This window comes from Pogoniulus pusillus, chromosome Z (assembly GCF_015220805.1).
Source record: "Pogoniulus pusillus isolate bPogPus1 chromosome Z, bPogPus1.pri, whole genome shotgun sequence".
Lineage (NCBI taxonomy): Eukaryota > Metazoa > Chordata > Aves > Piciformes > Lybiidae > Pogoniulus > Pogoniulus pusillus.
Genome location: NC_087309.1, coordinates 46,750,553 through 46,766,283, shown reverse-complemented (window position 1 = coordinate 46,766,283; position 15,731 = coordinate 46,750,553). Strand labels below are relative to the sequence as shown.

At 38.6% G+C, this 15,731-nt stretch overlaps 1 protein-coding gene across 1 annotated transcript in view; it reads left to right on the top strand.

The window, feature by feature from the left end:
• ADAMTS6 (ADAM metallopeptidase with thrombospondin type 1 motif 6) overlaps window positions 1-15,731 on the top strand; it is a 165,260-nt gene that overhangs the window by 18,394 nt on the left and 131,135 nt on the right. Inside the window, exons 5-7 of the mRNA XM_064140247.1 lie at window positions 2,048-2,265; window positions 2,765-2,848; window positions 3,355-3,500. Of these exons, the coding sequence (XP_063996317.1) occupies window positions 2,048-2,265; window positions 2,765-2,848; window positions 3,355-3,500 (448 nt within the window). The remainder of the gene's footprint in view (window positions 1-2,047; window positions 2,266-2,764; window positions 2,849-3,354; window positions 3,501-15,731) is intronic.

Below are 15,731 nucleotides of genomic sequence, written 5' to 3'. Positions count from 1 at the left end.
TGTTTTCCTGATGCTTACAACTGTTTGAGTTTTTAATCTCCCATGTCCAAGGTTTTAAAAGTTATGGAAATTTAAAGTTTATGGAAATTAAGTACAAGAATGAGCATGTCTGAATTAAAGTTAATTCTCAGAATAATTATTCTATGCTAATTATTTAAACTTTCCATTGTAGTTAATTCAAAAGGCTAGTAAAACATAATCTGATAATTCTCTGAAGAGAAAATTAATTTATGTGGCCTGAGAACTGTTAGGCATAATAATTATGTTCAGAGTCCTCAACTGTTGGAGAAGTAGAGATGCCGATCAGCAGAACTGCCTCATTGGACTTCCAGTGGGTAGACTTTGTTCTGTTTTGGAGACTTGTTGACAGAGTCTTTTTGGGTGCAGTCTCAAGACTTGGCAAGGCCGAGGAGTCCAGGAAGGCTGGACATCATTAAAGAGGAAACTCTTAGAAGTGCAGGAAGAGGCTGTTTCCATGTGCTGAGAGATCAGTCATCGGGCAAGATGGCCAGGCTGGATTAATAGAGAGCTTTTCTTGCAGTTTCAGGAGAAAAGGAGTGTTTATGCTCATTGGAAGGGACAGGCTACTCAGTAGGACTATAAGGTTGCCTGGAGGCTATCTATGAGGAAAATGAGAAGGGCTGAAGCATGACTGGTGTTCCCCAGGGCTCATTACTGGAGCCGTTTGTGTTTAATATCTTGATCAGTGACATGCATGAGGAGATTGAGGAGATTAACCAACTGAGTAGGAGTGTTGGTATGCTTAAAAGTAGGAAGTATATGCAGAGAGATCTGGACTGGCTGGATCAATAACATAACATCGACTGTATGAGATTTAACAAGTTCAAGTGCCAGGTTCTGCACTTGGGTCACAACAACCCCAGGCAATGCTACAGGCTTGAGGAAGAGTGTCTGAAAACCTGTCCAGCAGGAAGGGATGTGTGGGGGTGCTGGTTGGCAGCCAACCAAATGTGAGCCACCAGTGTGGTGTGCTTAGGTGACCAAGAAGGCCAACAGCATCTTGGCCTGCATCCTGTGACCAGCAATAGTAGAGAAGCAGTTGTGCCCATGCACTTGACACTGGTCAGGCCAAACCTCAAATACTGTGGTCAGTTTTGGGCCCCTCACAAGAAAGACATTGCAGTGCTGGAGCATGTCCAGAGAATGACAAAAAAGCTAATAAGGGGTCTAGAGAACAAATCTTATGAGGAGAGCACCTGAGGGAACTGGGATTGTTTAGTCTGGAGGATTAGTCTGAATGGAGAGATTACTGCTCTCTACAACTATCTAAAAGGAGGTAGATGAGGTAGGTGTTAGCATCTTCTTCCTAGTATCAAGTGACAGAACAAGAGGACATGGCCTCAAGGTATGCTGATGAAGGTTTAGATTGGATATTAGGACAAATTTCTTTAGTGAAAGAGTAGTTAGACATTGGGATAGGCTGCCCAGTGAGGTGGTGGAGTCATGTCTTGGGGACATTCTAAAAATCATGGTGACGTGGCACCTGGTGATGTGGTTTAATGACTGTGGCATTAGTCCTATATCTGGACATGACCTTTTCCAACTGAAACAATTCCATGATTCTGTGATAAAAATCCCTTCTAGTGCTTTGTCAGAGTTTTTAATTCTTTAGTAGACTTCAGCGTATTTTACCTTGATTTTGAATTTTTGGTTTCCAACATTTTCTTTCCAAATGTTATAGCTGTCTTGTTCTTTTTGTTAAAATTCTGAACTATACTTGTGTTTAATTGTTACTCATCTGTATTAACATAAATGTTCAGAATCAGAGAAAATGGAGAGAAGATCGATAATTTCTTATCCAAAGTCAAGCTGAGTTGAGAATATTAAAACTCAGAGTTGGTTTTCCATTATTTCAAATATTGCAAAATTAAAAAAAAACCCAAACATATATCCAATACATTTTTCTTTTATTCAATAAGGAATTCTTTTTAGCGGCTTGAAGATGGTAATTTCAAAACAGAACAGTTGAATTTGAATGAGTGTTATTAGTGACCCCTCTGAAGTGTTTAATTATTTTGGTTCATAGAAGACCTCACAAGAAGCGGTAACCCTTGGTGGATGAGTGATGCATCTGCTTTCCCAACTTCACTTCCAGTCAATGAGACATTAAGTAGTCACAGTCGACAGAAGAGATCAGTAAGCCTTGAGCGGTTTGTGGAAACTCTGGTGGTAGCAGACAAAATGATGGTGGGATACCATGGGCGCAAAGACATTGAACACTACATTTTGAGTGTAATGAATATTGTAAGTTTCATCCCTCTCTGTGTTCATAACAATATACATGAACCGAAATGATAAAGCAGTTGTGAAATATTTGTTTATTTACATGAATACCTGAAAATATGCAACAGCTTGCAGGAATTAATAGCTGAAGTACAGCAAATGTTAGCATTTTGGGAAAAATGTGGTATGGTTTATGACAAGAAGTACGCCTGTGTTCACTTCTAAATTGTTTGTTGTTGATTTTGCATTAATGTTGTTGCATTTGGATTGTACAGTTCTGGTCTGTGTAAGTTGACAGTCTAAATGCCAACTGACTTAAAGTACAGAGTTTTGATAAGTGTGAGACAAGAAGTTTGTTACAGTGAATGGTTGTTTTTTGGTCTAAAAATAACCTTAATCAGGTGATAATTAACATTACGAAATTACATTGAGTAAGAAAAGAGGTTAATTTTTAACCATTTAGGAAGAAAACAGTGTTTCTTGTCTGACTTTGTGCCTTTTCTTATTTTCTGGAGGTCAGGTTGCCAAACTTTATCGTGATTCCAGTCTAGGAAACGTTGTGAATATTATAGTGACACGTTTAATTGTCCTCACTGAAGACCAGGTAAGAGCTAAAGTTTTATATCCCTGAAATACAAGTTATGTTATTCTGTAATTTAAATTTCATTTAATTATTGCTTGAAATGCCAGCATCTCAGTACAAGTACTTGTAATCTTTCTCTACTTTAATCAAGATGAAACGGTACAAATGAGTGGTCCTCATGTATCATCTCAAAGATACCTGTTCTTAATTAAGGTGAATATTAATACACCTTTGGGGATGTCAGTTTTATTTTAAGATTTTTATTTTGATATTCTGATTTTAAAGAAAGTTGTTGGTTTTTTTTGGTATTGTCATAATCATTACTAAAGTTGGAGCAGAAAGAATGCCTGTTCAGTAGTACACTTCTGAACTTGGGGTCAGATCTCACAGAGATAAAATTTGGCAAGAGGAGTTTATTCCTAGAAACCACTGCTTATAATTATAGTCCCATTTTAGTTTTCAAAAGGCTTAACAACTGACCTTAGTAATTTGTTTGGAACATTTCTGGTATGCATGTTGTATTGCAGCCAAACTTGGAGATAAACCACCATGCAGACAAGTCCCTCGATAGCTTCTGTAAGTGGCAGAAATCCATTCTCTCCCACCAAAGTGATGGAAACACCATTCCAGAAAATGGGATTGCCCACCATGATAATGCGGTTCTTATTACTAGGTATGATAATTATTAAGTATTGTGTTTATTTTGTTTTATTTCTGTAGCTTTTGTGTTCTTACCTTGCATATGTGTAGGCTAATTGTAAAGTCATGCATCAATAGGTAATTTTAAGAGGACTCAAAGCTAATAGATGGCTGGTCTTAAGTATATCAGACTATCCAACTCTACATCAAGATTCTGCAGCTGACTTGCTCCTGATGTTATTTTCAGTTCATGACTGCCAGTGCAAAGTATTTCGGTTTAACAGATGGATCCTATTGGGCAATTTATGCTTTTGCAACTGAAAACAATTAGTAAGATCACAGAGAAAAAAAGACAGTTTGGAAAATGAATTGATAGTGTTTTGAGCTAGAACCTCAACTAGTAATGGAGGATGCCCCTGCTTGTTGCAGAGTGGGTTGGGCTAGATGACCCTTGGAGGTCCCTTACAAGCCAAACCATTCTATGATTCTATGATACTATAATAGTATTTCTGCCAAAAATCAGTTTTCAGGGAATGTCAGAAATCGACTTTGTAGCTGTTTTGATTTATTGTGCTTAATTAAGATGAGAACTGACAGTTTTAATAGGCAGCTTAAAAGCCTCTGTGTGGCCCCATTTGTTTCCTTCTTTTCCACAATTACTGTGATAAGTTCAACAAAGCCTGCACTGTAGGCTTGCAGTCCTGGTAAACTTACTCCTTTTGGTCCTCAGCAGTTACAAGTAGAAAACTACTTTATTAGGAGGCCAATTTCCCCACTGTTTGAGGACACTATTTCCTATTTTGTTTAAATAGCAGCAGGTGCAGCAGCACTAATTTGAGATGATGTTTTTATTATAGCTTCTGCTTTCCAGGACTGATTCTTTACTGCCTCATATATGACTTGTTTGTGGAGTAATGGTGATCACTGCAAAAAAAAAAAGATTAGTGATTAAAGTAGTGGGTGTTTTCAGGATTTTTGCCTAAATGGTATTTTCTTGAGGATGGGGAGTTCTACTTGGTTTTGTTATGTGTAAGCAGCAAATTCTGGTTTGAGAGGAAGGCTGGTAATCACTTCCATCTATTTTTTTTTTCACTTGCATTTTAATATAATTGCTGCATGTGATTGTTAATACTATATAGTAATAGTTAGAATGATTAATTCTCTGAGTGATTTAGACATCTGTTACAGAGCAAGAAGTTAAAAAAAATATTGCTAATAAAAATAAGGAGACTGAAATAAAATTACAGTTATATTCAAAGATCTTGACTTTTCACAAAGGCTTTGTTTATGCTCAGGTTTTTGCATACCCTTCCCTAGTGATACCTTCACTAGGGCTACTCACCTGTGAGATTAAATACATCTTTACAGCTGTTCCACATATCAAGTTTTTACTGGTATAATTTAGGCAGTGAGGAAAACCTGTGATCTGTAGGTGGTGTGTTTGCATTTGTTGAATCCTCCAGTATATGTGTATGAGCCGTGTAGCTGGGTAACCTGCTTTTTAGTGTTACTCTGGCACTGCAAAGCCCATTTGTTTATTTTCATTCATTGCTGTGCTTTAATAACTTTTATTAATGTATATTCTGTATTGTCTTCCCTCTTCTGATACAATGTCCTCTGCATAGCTATGAACAGTTTTGTGTCCCAGATGAAGGCTGAAGTCAGTACTAACTTGCGAATCTTTAACTGCAAGAGGAGCAAGTTTTCAGAAAACATGAACGTTATCCATTGAAAGCTGCAACAATGTGGATTTAGACTGGATATTAGGATTTTTTTTTTCGTGGAAAGAGCATTTTCATGGTCAAGCATTGGAATGGGCTGCCCAGGGAGGTGGTTGAGTCACCAACCCTGGATGTGTTTGAAAGTTGTTTGGATGTGGTGCTTGGGGATATGATTTAGGGGTGAACCTTGTGGAGTAGGGATAATGGTTGGACTTGGTGATCCTGAGGGTCTTTACCAGTGTGAATGTTTCTGTGATTCTGTATCACTGAACTTTTAAGTTCAGTTACATGTGCTTTTGTGAAGAATGCTTGTGTTTTTTTAGTGTAATAGTTGTAATTCCTCAAAATAGCCCAGGGGCTTCACTAATCAATTTGAATGGATCAATCAGACTTTACTGAAGCTCCCAGCTATCCCGGCTCCTACTAATGAAATGTACCAGCATATGTGAGGAATGGACTTTTAAGACTGGAATGAGCAGAGATAGATTTTATGTTAACATAAGCATGTAAACCCATTAACTTGAAGTATAACTACTGAAATGGTAACACACTTTGGTGCATTCTAGTTTGTGTCTGTCACCTGATGAGCCAGAGTTAATACCTTATGTATGAAAGGGTATAGCACCGTCTCCTAACGTGTGGAGGGGATCTGTATGAACTTCTTCTATGTGAAGGAATTTGAATTTACACAACTGAATACTGAATTATTTTTTTTATCCATTGTAATAGTGTTTTGAGAACAGTTTCCTGAATCTGTTCCACTGATGCTGCTCTGCTGTGTGTTGGGTAATTACGTTTTTGTTGACTTTGACATGACAATCATTTTTAGTCATTGTGTGTATTCCTACTTTATGTAAAGTAGGGAAGTTTCACTTCAACATTATGAGTAGTTTTGTGTTGATCAAAACGAGGTTTTCCAGTGAGTAATTGATATGTTTGCAAATATTATCCTATCTAAGTATCAAGTTTGCAACTACAACAGTCTTTATCTGAGATATGAGGCAAAGCTGTGTAGTTCTCACTCTCTGAAATGCCGTCTCTATTTTTTTTTTTAAATGAGAGACTATGTTTGTGTCTCAGACTTGTTAATAGTTCATCTTGTAATTGTGCAAATAGTGTTCTTGTCACAGGTAAAAGTAAAATGCTAAGCAGATAGATTTTAATTATGAAGCTATTAGTGTTATGCTCTTAAAACATTGTCTTTGTTCCATGAAGTGACTTTCACTTTAGATAAACGTAGCCAATCCTTAAAATTCTTTCATGTTAGAATTTAATGAAACCAGAAGAAAAAAAACCTAAGTGATTTTTTTATCTGAAATCTTTTGGTAGACAAGAAGTAGTCTTTACATTTGGTATCTCTATTTCTACATCACATATATAATAACATGATTTTTTTAGTGTGTTGTATTCTCAGATTTCTCATTTTAAGAATTTCAAGAATATCTGTATATTCTTGCTTGTTCATCCCACCACTAGTGTAGAAGTTGCTATTTGCCTTTTTGAAGCTAGTTCTTGTTTATTTATTTTTTTAACCTTCATTGATTGCCTGCTTCCTCTTTGTTTCTTCAGAAACTCACTAAGAAATAAAGGCTTCATAGACTACCTTCAAAACACAAAACTTCAGAGATCAAAATGTGCACTGTGATGCTGAGATTTGTTTTCGATGAATACTTTGCCAGCTTTCCTTCCATTTCAATCAATTCTTTCCTTCTCTGATCTTATTAGGAATCACAGATGAGATACAAGTAAGAATTTTTTCTACCAGTTATGGCGAGACTCTGTCCCAGGTTGCCCAGATAGCTCCCATCCCTGGAACAATTCCAGGTCAGGTTATCTACAGCTTTGGGAAACCTGCTCTAGTTGCAAATGTCCCTGATGTCTACAGGGACAGGGTGAGTGGGTTGGACTAGATGAACTTTGAAGATCCCTTCCAGCCCAAAGCACTCTCTGATTCTATGATGAGTACCTCAGCAACACCTTATTGAACTTGTAAGCATGTATGTTATGAACAAAACTCTCCTTTGCGTTGTGCCTCCACACAGAACAGTAGGGGCCAGAGGGTTGCATTCTGGGTTACATTTTTGCAGCAGAGGTGGCAGAAGCACACCAATGTTTTTAAAAATGCCTTTTTAGCTCCCTTCTTTAATGCCCAGAGAATTCTCTAGTATTACTTTTCTATGCAGCTCAAGATGGTTACTTTGATTTGCCTGGGTACTGAATGGTTGTTTTTGCAAATTGAAGTTGTGGCTGACTTTCCAAACTTTGCAGTGTGAGTCTTTCCCTGCTGGGAGTGAAGATCCAGAGCTGTTAATTTGCTTCCTGCTGTGTCAGTACATCAAGTAAAAGCTGTACTAAACAGCTTCTAGAGAGGAATGTTTCAGGAGGAAGCTTAGAAGCCTATGTGTGTGTGTGCGTGTATCTCAAAAGGAACACAGAAATACGTGCTTTAAGCAGAGAAACACTCGAAACCTCTCACGCTTATAGTAATTCTCAAAATTCTTTCATGAAAATGGCATCTCCTGTTTATAGCTTCACATACCGAGAGTTTGTTTTACGTAATTTTGGGGTTTTTTTTGGTTGTTTTGTTAAAGAAAACCAAGATCTGCCCTGCTTGACAAAAGCATTAAGATCTCTTTGATGCGGCTACAGTAATTTTGTAGTAAAATGATTTTGAATTTCACTTAGGTTGACATAGCTTCTGGAATGAATGACTTACAGTATCTTGAAACACACAAATCTTTTATTTGGATTGGAGCCTACTTGAGTGGTCTACCTCTATAGCAAAAATTTATTCTGCAGCCCACTGAACTGATGTGCTCTGCTGGAGGAATCTTGACTTACATGAACAAAAAAATCAGAGCCATAAGATATTTTTATTGATTAAGCCTTTATTCATTTGTGCATTAGACTGTCATCAATAAAGATGTTCAGTGCCGCACAGAGCATGATTTTTCTATGGGGTTTAAATAGGCTTGTATGTGTTGGTGTTTGTGAGGTAGTGAATAAACTCTCAGGAGACTCTTGTGTTTTTGCCAGATACCACTGTACTTGTAATTAACTAAGTGAATTGCTGTGTGATGTGGCTGCTCTTAGCATTTGCCCTAGTATTAATATGCAACATGTCTCTAGCAATAGTGCTAAAGCCCATATGGGAGGCGTTAGCATTATTCCTCAAATCTTGAATTTTCCTACTCTTTCAAGGAGAGAAATTTTACAAAATGAGTTTGTTTATTGTATATCTACAAGACTAACTTCATAATGTTTCACAGATGATGGTTCACTCATTCAAGCACTCTCATAGGCAAGGTATACTCTTAATTTGTCTGTGAGATATGCATCCTCTTGCAGGCCAGTGCTGCTAGTTTTTCTAAGGAGGCAGAAATAGGTGTGTGTGGCACTAATCTTAAACTCCAGTAAATCTTATGGTTCATAATTTAAAGAGCTGCTATGTTTCTGGCATGGCCATACATACTTTAGAGGAGCAAAAAGTTCCTTGTTTCATTTTGCATACCTATGTAGAGCTCACCACAATCATGTCTTTCATTTGGGTGATGTGGCAGTAACATTGTCCTGATAGCAGTCCTAAAAGAGGTGTATTTTATTAGCACAGTTGTCATTTTGCAAGTTAGTTGTGTATAGGTTAGCAATATACTTTTTTTTCCTGTAATAGCTAGTAACATTTCCCCATCAGGTTCTGCACTAGTATGGCATTGGCAAAACATTTGGTAGTGGGGAAGGACCAGCCAGGTCTCTGCACATGCCTTTCCTCCTGCAGGTCCAAAATTATTATGCTACTTTCCCGAGGCACTTTTCCACTTACTTTCTGGGCTTCTTAACTTGTTGCGAACATTTCTTATCTATACAAGTGACTCTCATGTTCTCTGTCAAGAAAATGTCCTAGCCTTTGCCAAAAAATCTGGACATCCAGACTGCTTCTGTTCCCATGAGGCCAAGTCTCCAATCCTTATCCTGTGGTTTCTTCCTCCACTGATGAGTAGGGATCTGGTTTAAATAATTCTGCTACCAGTCATATCTCTTTCCTTCTCATCTCCATGACTTCTAGTGTGTCAGGCAGCTTTCACCATTGTTTTTTATGCCATCTTTCCTTGCAGTGAATTCCTCCTGTGTGCAAGATTCATAAGTCAATTGACTTAGTGTCGTAGAGACTGTCTGTAAGAATAGTCTTTTGAGAGAGGTCGTTGAAAAGCTGAGATATGTATGTTATCCTTAACGTCTTTCTCTGCAGATATTTAAAATGCTAGGTGCCCACTTTCTAAGCAATAGCATTAAATTCTTCATACTTCCACACCTCCACTCTCCAGAGCATTGAGGAGTGTAAATGAAAATTTTTATTTGCATATTCAAAATAATGTATTTGGAAAAAAATCCAAACAAACATGAAATGTACTAGAACTCTGCTACAGTAGATTGAGGGTGGTAAGGTATTTGGTGTTGTTTCCATGGTGCTTTGCACAAAAAGAGTATTTGTACTGGTATTTCTATATATGATAGATTACTGTTGCTACTGGCCACTGACAAAATTGGTATGTTGCTAGGTACAGAATCAGCACCATATTTCTGGTATTGTTACTCTTGTGTCAGACCGATTTTGAGAGTCTTCACTATACTAATTGCTGTCTACAACTACCTGAAAGGAGGCTGTAGCCGTGTGGGGGGTTGGTCTCTTCTGCCAGGCAACCAGCAATAGAACAAGGGGACACAGTCTCAAGTTGTGCCAGGGGAAGTATAGGCTGGATGTTAGGAGGATGTTCTTCACAGAGAGAATGATTTGCCATTGGAATGGGCTGCCCAGGGAGGTAGTGGAGTTGCCATCCCTGGAGGTGTTCAAGAAAAGCCTGGATGAGGCACTGACTTCCATGGCCTAGATCACTGGAGAGTACTGGGTGCTAGGTTGGACTGGATGATCTTGGAGGTCTCTTCCAACCTGGTTGATTCTATGATTCTAAAGCGTATTCTTTGAAATGACTACCCTTAGAATGCCAAATTGTGGCTGAGAGATGCAGCATAACAGCTGAGCCATTACAGCAATAGGAGGTCTTCGTATGCAGATGATTTGCTTCAGATACACATAGGTCTAGATCTCTGTATCAAGATTGCAAGCCCTGTATGTTCACTGTAGGGGAAAAACATACATAAGGATTTCAATGGATGATTCTCCCTCATCGATTTTCTGCGTATCTGTTTTTGTGAGCTGAGAGATGGTAGGTTGTGAAATGATGGTGGGAGGTAAAATTAGGTAACACGGGTGATAGGGAAATACATTAGATGGTTGAGAATCGATAGAAGTGGTTGGCACATTACATAATTACCCTTTCTGTGAAAGTTACACATGCACATGTTGCATGATTTATTTTGTTACCTTGGAATTAGTCGAAAAAATGTTCAGGTTTCTCCTTCTGACTGTGATTGTTTTGGGGGAAGGTTTTAGAGGAAGTGAGTTAGTGCAAATTGCATCTTTAAAATTTATCCCTGGATTTTGTAGCTGAAAGAAATCAAATAGACTCTGTGAGATTTAAGGAAGCTCACCTGGAACAACGAAGCAGCTAGAATGTGACTCTGAAAAATTGCTTATTGCCTGGCAAATGTCAACTAGAAGTGATTTGCAGTTGCTTAACAAGCATATTGTGTGAGTGGAATGTTTTCTAATCACTACAAAGGCTGTTAAACTTCTGATGCCCTTAGTTGACTCAGTTTACAGCTGGTCAGATTTAGTTGATAAAAGTTGAGGCTGAAAGGGTGGAAAAGGTATAAGGTATATCCACTTTGCAAAACCCATTCCAGATGGGCAAAATACTTCAAAATGCATTTTATTTAGTACCAAACCCAAAAGCATGACAAAGATCATAGAGTAAAGCTCAGACTTTCATGTTCTGTCTGGAGACTTCAAGCTTATGACAGCTGTTACCTTTGTTGTGTGTGGTGTGGTGTGGTGTTTTTGGTTGTGTTTTTTTCCTTTTTTTCATAGATTGTAATACTTGATATTGAATAAGAAGACAAATAACATTCTCCTATCTCAATTGAAGAGTGAAATTTTGAGTGCAATCCCACAAACATCTCTTAACATGTGCTCACTAGGTGGAATGATTTCTTGAAACTGAAAACCTGAGATTATCTACAAGCACATAATGTGGGCAGTGAAACTTCTTACTGCCTCTAGTTGAAGTGGTTCTCTATGTGAGGCAATGAAACTTTTCACAGGTAAAAATGCACTGGAGTAAATCAAGAAAATACCGAGCTACGTTTGGTGTTGTTAGTAATGGTATATTAATGGCCTCTGTAGTTTACAAATAAGACTTTTCCTTTTACACACTAGACTTACTATAACAGAAAAAAAAAAGTCAATGAAAAATATTTCTGTGTGTTCTATTTCCCCTCATTCCACCCCCCCGCCCCAGACATTTACCTTCTGAGTTGCACAAAGGGTCATAAAACTATTCAAATGATAGGTTTTCCAGGAAATGTTTGGTGGTTAATAGTTTGGGATATCTGTTAAAACATTTAGTTACTGCTTGGCCAGAGATCTGAGAAAGGGCTTTCTAGCAATTTGAAATGTCATATTTTCCTTTTTTCTTTTTTTTAATGAAGAACATAAGCTTGTTTAAAAATATCTAATTTTAATTTTTTCTTAGTAGTCCGAGTAGAATTGTAATGCCAGGGCTTTTATTACTTTCACAGTTCACACTGACTGGCAGAATAATGCATGTGGAAGAGAGTAGGCTGTGATTTGCATTCTTAATAATCCAGAAAAACATACTAGGCCAATTTCTGACCTGGCTTTTCACCAGTTTTGAATCTTACCTGTAATCTGTTGCATAAGTTCTGTCTCTCACCACACATGAATATATACTGCATTTTCATGTTTTCTTTACATTTTAAGCATCAACCTAGGCCATTTAGCTGAACTTTATGGCTACAGTTAAAAAAAAAATTGCTTATGTGTAAAATTTGCTTATGTGAAGAATACATTGAAAACGTGCTTTTAATTAGGTGATGGGTTGTGAATTAATTCTTCTAGTGGCAACGTAGTATCCACTCAATTTTAGTGTTCAGTACTTTTCAGTTTCTGTTAGTTTACACAAATCTGGGCTAACAAATGGTGTGATTTATGCTTTGAGGTAAATGGCTGCATGCTCACTGTTTTGGTATAATCTGGATGATACAGCAACTTGAGTTCATAGCTTGTTTATTTTAATTATGCAGCCAGTCTTGCAAAGTCTTCAGTAAGCACAGTTTGTTTCCTTAATAACTTTTGGAAGTACTTTGAGCTTTAAAGTGTGAATTAATGAAGTCAGGTGCAAGGATGTCTTTAAAGTTTTTAATTGGTGATGGTGTTTTCTCTGAAGCTGTACTCATTGTATTAAATTCACAGCTTTTGTAAACACCCATTATGCACAGATAACTTCCCGTCTAGTTTTTCAGGAGTATTCAATGTGTTAGAAGTGCTTTCCAAAGGCATTAGCACTACTTGCAGGTTATTTTTTTCCCCCTGCTTAGTTTTTTTTTTTTTTAGTGAATTTACAGCAGAGACACTTGAAATGAAACATCTGGAATTTTTCCACGGAGCAGGTGTGAGTGAATAAGCAGGAGCAGAGGATGTTACAGAATTGTCTGAAGTAAGGAAATGTGTAGTAGTTCATGTCTGCAGTTATAGCTGTGCAGTTTCACTTTCATAACGTATGACAAAATGTAGCTTTAAAGGCTCCTGCAGTTCTAACAGAACTGGATGATGGTGAAATGTAAAGAAGGCCAAAGTTAAAATGTAATATTTTGTAATTGCTATGCTGGCTTGACAACCTGTGTTTGGTTAATTGATACCAAAATTGATTTTCAAATCAGATCCTCTGAACAACAGCTAAAATCTTCCTTTAAACTCAAGTGAAATCAACCCCCCTTGTTTTAAACTTGAAGAATTTTAATGAGTAAGGAATGTGATGAAAGACTTGGACTATTCAATATATTCATTAACAAGGGAAAAGAGAGCACTGTCATCAGGTTTGCTGATGATACAAAACCAAGAGGCATGGCTGACACACCATCAGCTGTGCTGCCATTCAGCAAAACCTAGACAAGCCAGAGAGTTGGGCAGGGAGAAATTTAGTTAAATGCAACAAGGACAGGTGCAGAGTCTTGCACCTCACATGCCAGTATAAGCTGGGGACTGATCTGTTGGAGAGCAGTGCAGGGGAAAGGGGCCTAGGTGTCCTGGTAGATGGAAGGATAATATTAGGTTAGCAATGTGGCCTTGTGGCCAAAAGGGCCAATGCCATACTGGGGTGTATTAGAAGGGCTATGGTTTATAGGTCAAGAGAGCTTCTCCTTCCTGCCCTTCTCTGTCCTAGTGAGGACTCGTTGGGAATATTGTGTCCAGTTCTGGGCCCCTCAGTTCAAAAAGGACCTCAGAATACTGCTTGAAAGAGTCCAGCACAGAGCCACAAAGAGTATGGAGTGGAACATCTTCCTTGTGAGGAAAGACTGAGAGAGCTGGGGCTCTTTAGCTTGGAGAAGAGAAGACTTAGGAGCGACTTCATTAATCTTTATAAATATGTGATGGCTGAGTGTCAGAAGTATGGAGCCAGGCTCTTCTCATTGATGTCTATTGATAAGACAAGGTGCAGTGGAAGCAAGTTGGAGTTTGGGAGGTTCCAATAAAGATAAGGAAAAACTTTTTCATGGTGAGGATGACAGAGCACTGAAACAGAATGCCTAGCAAGATTGTGAAGTCTCTTTCTCTGGAGACATTCAAAACCTGCATTCCTGTGTGACCTGACTTATGGTGATACGGCTCTGCAGGGGGATTGGATTTGATGATCTTTTGAGGTCCTTTCCAACCCCTAACATTCTGTGACTCTGAAATGATGTCTGTTTACATATGGTATAGTCAGAATCAAATTACCACCTGTGTTTCTCAATTATTTTCTTAATTGATAGCTTTCTAAAGATCTATGTTTCACAGTCTTTATTGTATGAAGTAACCACTGAAAAATACGGTTACTGAAATTCAAAGATGAGATGACTCTAAGAACTAACTGAAATTCTTACCAAATCATTTATTTTGCAGCAGCGTGTAAAGGAATCATAGAATTAGTCAGGCTGGAAGAGACCTCCGTGATCATCCAGTCCAACCTACCACTCAGCCCTATCCAGTCAACTAGACCATGGCACTAAGTGTCTCATCCAGTCTTTTTTTGAACACTTCCAGGGTTGGTGACTCCACCACCTCTCTGGACAGCCCATTCCAATGGCAAATCAACCAAGTGCTGCTTGGGGTTGAATGTGTCCAGGCATGGGGCCTCAACTGTTGCCCTGGGCACCCTGTTGCAATGTTCCACTACCTTCATCTGAAACTGTTTGGTCAGGCAAGCACTGAAAGAAGGCACTGGTGAACTTGTATCCCTTCTCAAAGAGGGGAGGTATTTCTTTTCAGTATGCATTTGTCCTGCCAGAAGGTTAAGATTTCCTTTAATGGTCTTTATACCACAGTATGGAATGGTTTTTGGTGATAGCGCACACACATATACACACACACACACACACTCTGTGTTCTAATGGCAGTAAAGTCACTATTTGTTATGTGTAGCAGTAATCAGGAGAAGTTTCTTCTGATTCACCTGTCAATTTAGTACAACACAGATTTGATTCCCATGCAGAATATACTGTTCCAGATTTTTAAAAATCCATTGCAGATCCCTTCTTTCACATGTACATCTCTAAAAGTATCAGATACATCCTTATAAAGATGCATCTGGTCAGTCTCGGTGCCATGAGTTCTGAATTAATCATGACTAAAAATAGCAGTGTGATGATAAGAGAAACGTGCTGTGTACCACTGTAGGGTTTATCAGGAACTGGATTGAGCCCTTTATACATAGAGTCATAGAATCAGACAGGTTAGAAGAGACCTCTGAGATCATCCAATCCAACCTGTTGCCCAACCCTATCCAGTCAACTAGACCAAGGCACTAAGTGCCTCATCCAGGCTTTTCTTCAACACCTCCAGGGACGGCAACTCCTCCACCTCCCTGGGCAGCCCATTCCAATGGGAAATCACTCTCTCTATGAAGAACTTCCTCCTAACATCCAGCCTAGACCTCCCCTGGCACAACTCGAGGCAGTGTCCCCTTGTTCTGCTGCTGGTTGCCTGGGAGAAGAAACTGACCGCCTCCTGGCTACAGCTCCCTTCAGGTAGTTGTAGACAGCAGTGAGGTCTGCCCTGAGCCTCCTCTTCTCCAGGCTAAACGACGCCAGCTCCCTCAGCCTCTCCTCCTAGGGTTTGTGTTCCAGGCCTCTCACCATCTTTGTCACCCCTCTCTGGACACAATGGAGAGTGTAGATCTTCATGACAAGATTCTTCTGCACATCATAGCAAAGTCCATGTATGGCAAACCCTGCAGTGTAGTCTTACTTCCTGAGCCCATCTGAATAATTGATTTGTTCTATTAGAATATTTCTGTGAGTGTTGAAAATTGTATCGTGAAGTAAATTAGAATGCTGTGCTAATGTGTAATCACAGTGAAAGCTGGATG